This window comes from Thalassophryne amazonica, chromosome 10 (genome assembly GCF_902500255.1).
Source record: "Thalassophryne amazonica chromosome 10, fThaAma1.1, whole genome shotgun sequence".
NCBI lineage: Eukaryota > Metazoa > Chordata > Actinopteri > Batrachoidiformes > Batrachoididae > Thalassophryne > Thalassophryne amazonica.
In genome coordinates, this window is record NC_047112.1 from 36,392,107 (window position 1) to 36,404,398 (window position 12,292).

A 12,292-nucleotide genomic window follows, 5' to 3' on the forward strand; every position below is an offset into this window, starting at 1 on the left:
GACGTGCGCGCAAATTCGCTGAGTCGTTTCCGTGACGACTCGGCAAATCTGTGTGCGCCGCGACAGGAAAAACACTTCCGTGTTGAAAACCATTTGTAAAATTCAGGCGGCTTTTCATGGCTTTCAAAAAGTGAGTAACTGAGAAATTGTTTAACAGCTTGGGCATGTTCCAACTTGCCCATTAAGGTTTCCAACGGAGGTGTTTTTCCTGTCGCGACCCCCCGCGGTCAGGTCCGGCCCGACATGCGACTCTGCCCGCACGTTCTTTCATTACAAAATGTCCATTAACAATGGAATGTCCAAATAAACTCCTCATGCTGACTTCTTCTGAAAATTCTCTGTTCTCTGACGACTTACTGGGTCAACAGAGCCTGAAATGTGGAAGTTTTCAACTTGAAACGGTGAGACGCTGCTGCCTCGAAGCGCAGGTCGCCATCAGGCGCCGTGGGCCGTCCTTACGGCGACACTACAGACCAAAATCTCTCATCAGCCGTTAAAATTTTTACCGAAAACCAGCTGAATTTATCGAATGGTGTCCACTCAGTTGTGCCTTACAGTTTTTGAACAAATTTTGATCAAACAAAGCTGAGCCATTCCTAAACAACGAAAAAACGACGAGAGGGTGGGCCACTCCTCACTCAAAGACTGCCCACAGGCAAATGACGTAACTGACAGGCGTGAAAAAACTCTCGCATGCCCACGAGGGTTCAAGCATGTCTGATGTAATCACACGTGATTCAAATCCATATGGTTTTTGAAAAAAATAATAAGGTCCGTTACTTTTATCGCAGACCTCGTAGATGACACATGATGTAGAAAAAAAACAGGTCATGCTTTTGAAACCACTAAAATTGTCCATCATATAATATGAGTTGTTTTGTTATGACTCATCAAGACAGAAAGTGCAGGGCTACCTGAGGTCAAGTACAGCGTAGTAGGTGAATGAACCCACAAACTGCCCCCCTCCCCAATCGAAAAAGATGAAGACAGCTGTACGGGAATTTTTTGGGGTCCCAAAAATCACAGACAACCATGCCAAAATGTGCTTGTGAGGAGCACCACCCATTCCTCTGCCGAATTCATGGTAACCAGAGTTAGCAAGTCTATTACTGGTGAAATAAATAACCTTGTTACCAAGGCAGACTGTGCCATTAATCAGGGCTTCGTAGCACCTGGGAAGGATACAGAGTCAGGAACAACCAGCCGCAGCTTTATGGTTGGTAATAAAAATGAAAGCTGGCCAAAGGAAAAAAAAAGTTACACGTATATGACAAAACTGAACTGTGTCTCATTTAAGTGTCACTTGGTGTCAAAGCTGTGACACCAAGGTTTCCTAAAAGGTTCATGACTTGATGTGTCATACCAATATCTTCTTCTTGCTGCTCTGTTTGGTGTTGCCCAAGCAGCATACCGTAGTCCTGACATCTACTGGTCAAACAATTTGTACCACAATTATAATATTAATTCTTTTTTTTTTTTTTTTACTTCTCCAACAATTAATATTATAGCCATGATTGATAACATATACAGAATAACTCTAGATCAAGTAAAAGTTTAATTAACTGCTATATTTTTATTTATTTATTTCATTTGAACACATTTACTAATGTTCTAAATATTCTATAGTATGTTGTTTAAAAATAAAGTTGTGTTCAATGGGAAAAGTTCATTTGTGTTTGTTTTGTTTTCCCAGGCATTTCAAATTAACACATTTTACAACTGCAATTACAATAACATGACACCATGATACTTTTGCTTAAGGTTATCATACCACAGAATTAGGAGGTAATGGCTTAGAGGTAGGGGTAATGGATCAGTGGGTTCAAGCAATGGCCTTCTGTGGTTTCAGCCCTGACTGGGAATGACACCTCCAAATGAGCAACCGGCTGTTTTTCCTTGAAGCCATCCTTTTTTCATGCAAAGTATGCTAACTTATTAATAATCTGCACGCTTACCGTTCCCCACAGACCTCAGCGGCTCACTGTTTCCTCCTGACAACCTGCTTAAGGTGAAGTTCGCTCTCTGCTGCGACAATAGGCAGCTCGTTCTTCAGATGGTATGAGATCAGATGGCTTATGCTCTCAAATAACATGTCTTTGGTTCGAACCTTTAAGAAAAACAAGATGAGGGTGGAAGTGATTTGTGTGCATCACATAAATATAGAAATGCTTCATAAACGTTGTCTGATGGGCACCAGCTTTAATTTTCAGATAGTAAATTAATAATGAATCCTCAATGAGAAATTCCATTGACTGCATGCCAAAAAAAACCCATCTTTTTAAAGTTTTTATTGCTTTTCTTTTAATTCACCGTACATTTGCATGCAGCTACACACACATGACATCTGCATTATTATAAAAAAAATATCTTCTGCTTGTTGATTATTACTATTCTGACCTTTGATATTTTGCTACCATGTGAGCTGAATGCATTTGGACTTGCTGCCTGACTCACCACGCCTTCAGGGTCCACGAGCAGCAGGTGCTTGGGAAGGCCGCAGTGCATGCCAGTTAGTACATACTGTCCAGGGTTGGTCGTGCTCTCCCGGACCAGGAAATCTCCATCTCTAACCAGCAGTTTCTCTGCGTCACGTCGGCTCATGCGGCTGTGGTACCAGGTCTCCCGACGGAGCTGCTCCTCATTAGGAGCTACAGGGGCTCTACGGCGTGGGGGGCTGGGCCACTGGTCCTCCACGACTCGGACTCCTCCCCCTCTGGCCTGAGCACCACAACCTCCAGCTGCAGCAGATGGGCTGGACCCAACAGCTCCTCCACTGGCCTCGTGGAGTTTCAGAGCATCCTCAAAGGGCCCTGTGGGACATCGCCACACAGTCAATGCAACAATATGTCTAACAATAATGTTCACACCTACTTGACATCAATTTTGATTTATGTTGTCAAATTTCTATCATGCAGAATGATGCAAAAAAATGTAGCAACACTCAAGAAAATTATGGCAATACACTGTAAAAAAAAAAAATCTGTTAAATGCGAAACCAAACTGAAGTGTAAATTTAACAGTACAAATATGTTAAAATAATCATATTCCATTGTATATTTTACAAATGACTGTAGCTAAACACAGAAAACCATAATACCAAAAACTGTCCAATACAGTGAGATTTTTACAGATGAGAATTTTCACAAATACAGTAAAATACTGATATTTAAGGTTTGAAAAAAGAGGTGATGTGTCTGTTTAAACTACATTTTGAGGGTAATTAAACACAAGGTGACTGTTTTGCAGATATTTTATGTTCTAAATAGACAATAAAATTACAACAGGTTTACACTATAAAATTTACATGTTTTATGTGAAACCATATTCTCTGTAATTTTTTAATTACAAAATTATCCTGTAACCACAGCTGCCAGAATTTTTCCGTAAGAGCAAGGGAATTTTTTACAGTGTAGTTTAATCACTGTAATTTGTTAACTATATGTGGAATTCACCATAAGTCAGATTTAAGATTAATTTCTCAAATATTTCTCTGTAAAATTACTCTTTTCTTCCACAAACACAAAACCAGAAAGTGATTCTACGATGTAAAATAGTGTTTCTGATGCAATATAGTCACATTGTTGTTAAATTAAAACTCCATAGTGTGATATGGACAATTTTCTCAACAGGATCAAGCAAAAAAAAAAAAAAACCCAAACAATTTTAACTTTTGTTAAAATTCAGTTACTCACCAGTGAATTTAACTAGCTGGCAGCTGCATGCAGTAAATGGATGGAAAGATATTCTTTCCCCGGTACTGAGGGGAAAGATTGCTATTATGTTGTTTTTTGTTTGTTTGTTTGTTTGTTTTTTTTGCTTGCTTTTGTTTTTGTTGTTTGGTGTGCTTTTGTTTGTTTGGTTTTTGTTTAATTTATTTTATTGCAGATTTTCAGTATTTGTGCACCAAGGGTGGTAAGATTCAAGCTTGTCAGAACTAATTTAGAGTGTTATGTTATTGCAAATAAAATAAATACTCTTATTTTTCAAGGAAATTTGTGGATTTATGCTACAGTGCAAATGTTTAAAGCAACATTTAATTTTGATCAACATATTCCTATTCCAAAAAAGTTACTTTTTTGAATTAAAGAAACAAATTAATTCAGATGAAAACCTCAATTTTTTTTTTTTTTTTTTGTAGATGTACCACTCAGTATACGTATATCACACCGACCACCAATCATGAACAACATGACTGCAAAAACTCACCCTAATAGTTCTTGAAATAAATATTGTCCACCTAAAAGAAATGATGTTTTTCTACAGACAGAGTGTAAAACTTATTTTATTGAATATTTTTTATAAACATTACATTAATTTCCTTTAAAGGTTTCAGGCTTATTAAATGTTTACCACAGCACTATATCTGTGATCAGGTTTTGGTATGACGCATGTCATCACCTACTCATGTCAAAGAGGTCTTTCTTGGGACTGTCAGGGGCCCGGGCCCCTCTGTGTCCATCAGTCCCCAGCACCAGTGAATCCAGATTGTCCAGACTCTGAGTGTTGACGTACTGATGCTCCTCGTAGTCTCTGCTGCTCTGAACCTGTCCGTCAGCACACAGGTAGCCGTCTGACGTCATACCTGCGAAACATAGTGAACGGGTGATTTCTGGATGCATGTGTAACGCAAGACTCCTTGTATCGAGATGACTGTGAAAAGGAAATATTTGATGATAATCCAGGTAATAAATTCCACTGAGAGTGCTGACCGGACTGGTACCATGAGGTATGAATATTTCAGCTGTTCCACATTTTAAAGCTATGCTGAGGCTCAAACTAAATTTAAAAGCTACATCTGTGATCAGCCACCGCACAGTTAATGGAACGTCATGGCAAAGCTATCTAAGGGAGGATTGTTGGCAAAATCCAGTAAGAGCAGCACAATAAATACATTTTTAAAAATCCTGGATCCGCCCCGCCCCCTGGCCCAACTCCCTAATCGTTGTTGTTGGCCAAACTATTTTCCCTGTTTTGTGAAATTCAGTTCCATCTCTGAAGAAGTGATGGATTGCTTTCCAACTTTATCCCAACGAGCCCAAAATTTGACTGGTTTCTATTCCAGATCAGGCCTGAAAGTATCAGTTTCATGCTTATGCTGAAATTTAAAAGAGACATATAAACCTTTTCATCAATCATTTTAAATTCTGTATCGATTAAAAATGCCCCAGCAGCACAGTGGCTTACTGGTTGGCACTGTTGCCTCACAGCAAGAAGGTTGTGGGATCGCTTCCCACCTGGGCCCTTTCTGTGTGGAGTTTGCATGTTGTCTCCGTGTTTGCATGGATTCCCTCCGGGTGCTCTGGCTTCCTCCCACATCTATAAACATGGACGTTAGGTGAATTAGTAGCTTTAAATTCACCGTAGGTGTGAATGTGTTTGTCTCTCTGTGGCCCTGTGGGGTGTAGCCTGCCTCACACCCTATGACTGCTGGGATAGGCTCCAGTCCCCCTCTGGCCCTTAATTGGACAGAGACAGATTGCCAGATGACCCTCAAAAACTAAATTCCACAGTACACAGTACACTACAAAGACAGTGAAGCCTGGTGGAGCAAACATCATGATATGGGGATGGTGTCAGGCCTATTTATCACATACCACAGATCATGGATCAGTTTGAATACATCAAAATGCTTGAAGAGGTCATGTAGCCTTATGCTGAAGAGGAAAGTCCCTTGAAATGGGTGTTTCAACAAGACACCGACCCTCAACACACACCAGCAAGTGAGTAGCATCTTGGTTTCAGACCAACAAGATTAATGTTATGGAGTGGCCAACCCAATCCCCAGGAGCTGAATCCAACAGAAAACTTGTGGAGTGACATCAAAAATGCTGTTTCTGAGGAAAAACCAAGAAATACAGAGAAACTGTGGAATGTAGTCCAATGGTCCTGAGCTGGAATACCTGCTCACAGGTGTCAAAAGTTGGTCAACTCCATGAAACACAGATGTGAAGCAGTTCTCAGAAACAGTGGTTATACAACTAAATATTAGTTCAGTGATTTACAGGGTTCGGCGGCAATCCCCGAACCCGGTGGTGGACACCAGAAGTAAGGGATGCCATCAAGCTGAAGAAGGAGTCCTATTTATCTTTGTTGGTAGGTGGGACCCCAGAGGCAGCTGACAGGTACCGGCAGGCCAAGCGTGCCGCAGCCCGTGCAGTCGCAGAGGCAAAAACTCGGGTCTGGGAGGAGTTCGGGGAGGCTATGGAGGAGGACTATCAGTCGGCCTCGAAGAGATTCTGGCAAACCATCCGACGCCTCAGGAGGCGGAAGCAGCTCTCCACCAGCACTGTTTACGGTGCGGGTGGGGAGCTGTTGACCCTGACTGGGGATGTTGTCGGGCGGTGGAAGGAGTACTTCGAGGATCTCCTCAATCCCATCGTCACGTCTTCCGAAGAGGAAGCAGAGACTGGGGACTCAGAGGCGGACTCATCCATTACCCAGGCTGAAGTCACCGAGGTGGTTAGAAAGCTCCTCGGTGGCAAGGCTCCTGGGGTGGATGAAATCCGTCCTGAGTACCTTAAGTCTCTGGATGTTGTGGGACTGTCTTGGCTGACACGCCTCTGCAACATCGCGTGGCGATCGGGGACAGTGCCTCTGGATTGGCAGACCGGGGTGGTGGTCCCTCTATACGGGGTGTGTTCCTACTATACGGGGATCACACTCCTCCTCCTCCCCGGCAAGGTCTATTCCAGAGTACTGGAGAGGAGAATTCGACCGATGGTCAAACCTCGGATTCAGGAGGACCAGTGTGGTTTTTGTCCTGGTCGCGGCACACTGGACCAGCTCTACACGCTCCATCGGGTGCTCGAAGGTTCATGGGCATTCGCCCAACCAGTCCACATGTGTTTTGTGGATCTGGAGAAGGCGTTCGACCGTGTCCCTTGGGGCACCCTGTGGGGAGTGCTCCGGGAGTACGGGGTCCGGGGTCCTTTGCTAAGGGCTATCCGGTCCCTGTACGACCGCAGCAGGAGCTTGGTTCGCATTGCAGTAAGTCAAACCTGTTTCCAGTGCACGTTGGCCTCCGCCAGGGCTGCCCTTTGTCATCGGTTCTGTTCATTATTTTTATGGACAGAATTTCTAGGCGCAGCCAAGGTGTAGAGGGGGTCTGGTTTGGGAACCACAGAATCTCGTCTCTGCTGTTTGCGGAGTATGTGGTTCTGTTGGCTTCATCAAATCAGGAACTTCAGTATGCACTGGGGTGGTTTGCAGCCGAGTGTGAAGCGTCCGGGATGAAAATCAGCACCTCCAAATCCGAGGCCATGGTTTTCAACCGGAAAAAGGTGCTTTGCCCTCTTCAGGTCGGTGGAGTGTCCTTGCCTCAAGTGGAGGAGTTTAAGTATGTCGGGGTCTTGTTCACGAGTGAGGGACGGATGGAGCGTGAGATCGATAGACGGATCGGTGCAGTGTCTGCAGTGATGCGGTCGCTGTATCGGACCGTCGTGGTGAAGAGAGAGCTGAGTAGGGGGGCAAAGCTCTCGATTTACCGATTGATCTACATTCTGATCCTCACCTATGGTCAGAACGAGATCACGAGTACAAGCGTGTCCTGGGGAAGACCCAGGACACGCTGGAGGGACTACGTCTCTCAGCTGGCTTGGGAACGCCTTGGGGTTCCCCCGGAAGAGCTGGGGGAGGTGTGTGTGGATCGGGAGGTCTGGGCGGCTTTGCTTGAGCTGCTGCCCCCGCGACCCGACTCCGGATAAAGCGGAAGAAAATGGATGGATGGATTTACAGGGAAGATAAATCTTCAAGCATTTTTCAGTTTATACAGTAAATGTTTGTGAAGTTTGAATATTTGTGAGTTTGTAAAGAAAAATGCAAACTGCTATTTTTTGAACAGACTAATATTACGTTTTCTTCTCTTTATGTAAAGTAATAACAAATTCAACACATTTTTATTCGTGCTTTAATTTGGAATAGAATGTGTTCTCAATGCATTTGCGTGTATGAAAATAACAGCAATTATCACTTTTTTCAACACGCTGCTATTATTTTGAATACAACTGTACTTTATTTTGATGTAGAACTGTGGGACTTTGAGCACATTTAACAAAATATCCACACACACACACACACACACACACACACACACACACACACACACACACACACAGCCATTTAATGACATTTTTTCCAGCATAGGCCCAAGATTTTCAATAAGCTTCACGAAAAGCACATTCATGTCAGAGCAGTCCCTCGAACAAAAAGCCTCCCCGACATTTCCCCCTATGCTGTAGCCACATGCTGCCACAGGGGGTCTCACCTGAGCAGTTGTTGACCTCAGTGTCCCAGTGAAGCTCATAGCACAGTTGACCAGGATGATAAGACGTCTGCTCCCTTCGAGCTGGTGAGCCCGTCTGCAAATACACAACACAATCACATGTCCTCAATTCATTTGCATCTCTCCCTTTCATCTATTGTCCCAGCATAATGCTGTTTAGCAGCACGCCAGTTGAAACATTAGCTACAGAGCAGGGCATTGCGTTTCAAACAGGCTGCAGGCTGAAGGACATGATTTATCTCACACAGCGTGCAAGGGAGCACTAAGGCTCTTTATGTAATCACAACTGTCTTTGGCAATTATGGTGCAGACGCATCATAAAGACAGTTATGTAGCTTCTTATTGTTTTCATACAGTGAAAGACGTGTAAACAACACGGAGAAGGAAAGTGTATTAGGCTCCGGTTTATGAAGGAGACGTTGGAGGAGATCCTGAGCCTGGATCTCCTTCTTGGGGAAATGGTAGTCACACACTCTTTAATAAAGACCAGATGTAAGTTTAATTATGTTCATGATATATTAGACCTATAGTGCAGGATCATTTGTAATTTTGTGTTTTTTTTTTTTTTGTTTTGTTTTTTTTTTTTTTGTAAAAGCAAAAACTCACTTCATTCTGAAAGAAGATATCATAAGCTCCACGTCCCAACAGCCAGGGGCTGTGAGCATGGACCGGGCCACCGGGCCACCCGCCCTCGACCGCCACCCAATCCTCTCTGCACCCGACCCCCATGGCCCCTCTGCAGGTGGTGAACCCACAGGAGATCTCGTTCTTTCGGCTCATGACCGAAAGAACAAGATCGCGAGTACAAGCGGCTGAGATGAGTTTCCTCCGCAGGGTGGCTGGGCGCTCCCTTAGAGATAGGGTGAGGAGCTCAGTCACTCGGGAGGAGCTCGGAGTCGAGCCGCTGCTCCTCCACATCGAAAGGAGTCAGTTGAGGTAGCTTGGGCATCTTTTCTGGATGCCCCCTGGACGCCTCGCTGGAGAAGTGTTCCGGGCACGTCCCATTGGGAGGAGGCCCCGGGGAAGACCCAGGACACGCTGGAGGGACTACATCTCTCGGCTGGCTTGGGAACACCTTGGGGTTCCCCCGGAGGAGCTGGGGGAGGTGTGTGTGGATCGGGAGGTCTGGGCGGCTTTGCTTGAGCTGCTGCCCCCGCGACCCGACTCCGGATAAAGCGGAAGAAAATGGATGGATGGATGGATGGATGGATGGATGGATGGATGGATGGATGGATGGATGGATGGATGGATGGATGGATGGATGGATATCATAAGCTTTAAAAAAAAGTAGGGTGCCATTTTTTTCTTCACATTCTAATGGTCTGAAATCCAAGATGGCGCCCAAAATGGCCTCCCTTTAGCACCAATGCAATATCTTTGCTAATACACAAGATATAATTACAAAGTATCCAAATATTCTGTGTTCACAGTTGTGAATCTCGCGCTGTCTGGCAGTCCGTGACGCACGCGAGAGGTCATTTTCAGCAGAGTTCCGGTGTCAGGAGCTCAGCACTCGCAGTGTAAACGCATCTCGTGAAGTATGGCCAATAACACAACATTGGGGCACAGCAGAAGTCCATCACAGGTGCTACACCTCTAGATAACCCTGTCAACTTGGGAGAGCGTATAATCATAATCACCTGTGAACTCTCTAAATTAAAACCATCCACATCCTCACTTTGCCATTGTTTACATGCACTGTGAGACAGAGGAACTCTGCTGGTATCGTGGTGCATTCTGGGAAGCACAGGTTGCCACCAGGAGCACTATGGGAAATGCTGAAACACCGAATAGTTTTTCTGACACAAGGAAACCAATGGAATCATCAAATTACGTAATTACGTTACGTAATTAACAGGATATAAAAGGAGTGAGTTCTTCAAAAAACTGTCGAGGTCTAAGGTTGTAAAAACATTCTGGACTCACACACCATTCCAACTCATTATAGAAACTGCATAATTTATTACCACCCTTGAAAAATGTCAGCTACCTATGTTATAAACACTACCCCATGTAGAGCCTGTGGATCCCCATAGGCAACACGCTAGTAGTTTGTATAATCTGTTTGTTTGCTGCTCATCTGACAAATAAAGTCCAAAATCTACAGTCTTTGACTTCTTGTTAGATGAAGACTCTGTCATGTTGGTTAATATGCAGTGAGGCAAAAAAGTACTTTATCCACTGTCGATTTTGCAAGTTTTCCCACCTACAAATAATCGAGAGAATAAAACAGAATAAAAAAATAATAATAAACCAGAAAATCACATTTTGTGATTTTGAAATAATTAATTTGCATGTTATTGCAAACAAAAATGGCACCCTATTTTTTATGTTTAAATCATATTCTAACAGAATCAGGTGAGTTTTTGCTTTTACTAAAAAAAAAAAAAAAGAAAAAAAAAGAAAATTGTGACAAATGAGCCTACACTGTGAAAAAAATTCTGTGAAATTAGTAGAGAAGCTTGACTCTTCGACTGGACTGGGTTGCAAGACACGAGGACATTTCCCTTCTAATCGCAGAAGCTTCGTCAGCTAAATTTCTTGCTCTGGTAGTCTGACTTCTGTCTTGACTCTTGTAGAGAAGAATAACAGAAGCCAGCAAAAGCTGGAGTTTCAAAGGTGACGGAAGGTGACGATATGTTAAAATAATCATGTACCATTGTAGAATTTACAAATGACTGTAGTTTAAACACAGAAAAATTGTAATACCCAAAACTGTACAATACAGTTAAAATTACAACATGACACTGTTAAAATGTTTTTTTTCTGTTAATTTGAATTTTACAATTGTTTTCGACTTTACAGACAATAATTTTCACAAATACATTAAAATACTATAAATTAAGAGTTTGAAAAAAAGAGGTGATGTGTCTGTTTAAACTACATTTTGAAGATATTTAAATTATTATTATATTAATTATTTAAATTATCTTCTTAATAGACACTTAATACGAGGTCTATTAGAAAAGTATCCGACCTTATTTTAAAAAAAAACCCATATGGATTTGAATCACGTGTGCTTGCGTGAGCCAACCTTGAACCTTCATGCGCATGCGTGATTTTTTTCACGCCTGTCGGTTGCGTCATTCGCCTGTGAGCAGGCTTTGAGTGAGGAGTGGTCCACCCTCCTCGGCAGATTTTCATTGTCAGGGAAATGGCTGAGAGACTGCTGCTTTGCTTGATCAAATTTTTTTTAGAAACTGTGAGGCACATCCATGTGGACACCATTCGAGAAATTCAGGTGGTTTTTGGTGAAAATTTTATGGGCTTCAAAGACATTAAGGGATGTTACTGTCGCTTTAAGGACGGCCCACAGCAGCTGTGGGGTGCTCCGCGCTCCAGCTGCCATCGACAGGCTGAACGGCCATTTCATTTCTAAACGGATCGCTCTGTGGATCCATGACCATCGTGTGCACTTTCTCTGGTTATCACAAGAGCTGGACATCACCCATTTTCCTGCAGATTTCACTTTTAACAAGAGATTTTGTTGTGGAAAGCCGAGTGGATGCTTCGCGCGTCATGATGGATTCGCTGCTGGACCGACACAAAACCACCTCCGTTTTGGTCTCACAGGACGGCTTTGAGATGGCGTTCAGACAGCTGTCGGCGGTTTTTCAGTCGAGTGATTATCCAAGAAATTGTGGATGAGCCTGGAAATGCCAGAACATGTTCTGTGACGCTTCATCATGGCGTTGCTTTGCGCGTCACGGCACCATGCGGAATTCCTCCGCACGTCTGTCTCAATTTGCCGAAAAAGTGCTGATGTCCACGTCTTTTCACAATTCCTGTGCTAGTCCAGACGACGTCCCAGATAAAACACAGCATCCAGTTTGGAAATGAACGGCACATTCCACTGTTACGAGGAGTTTTTGTCATGGAAAGGAGCGGACGCTTCGCGCGTCACGACGACAGGCGAGACAAAGAACACCTCTGTTTCAGAGTGCCAGAAGGACAAGCTGGGACATGCCTTTCAGTACTTACCAGTTGAGTATCAGAGAAATTGTGGAGAGG

General features: G+C 43.5%; 1 protein-coding gene across 1 annotated transcript in view; it reads right to left on the reverse strand.

Annotated features, from left to right (window-relative positions):
- Positions 1-12,292, reverse strand: part of shc2 (SHC (Src homology 2 domain containing) transforming protein 2) — a 45,005-nt gene that overhangs the window by 2,535 nt on the left and 30,178 nt on the right. The window contains exons 9-12 of the mRNA XM_034179798.1: positions 8,264-8,357; positions 4,403-4,582; positions 2,455-2,810; positions 1,956-2,107 (exon numbers count right to left, since the gene is read on the reverse strand). Of these exons, the coding sequence (XP_034035689.1) occupies positions 1,979-2,107; positions 2,455-2,810; positions 4,403-4,582; positions 8,264-8,357 (759 nt within the window). The 3' untranslated portion in view covers positions 1,956-1,978. The remainder of the gene's footprint in view (positions 1-1,955; positions 2,108-2,454; positions 2,811-4,402; positions 4,583-8,263; positions 8,358-12,292) is intronic.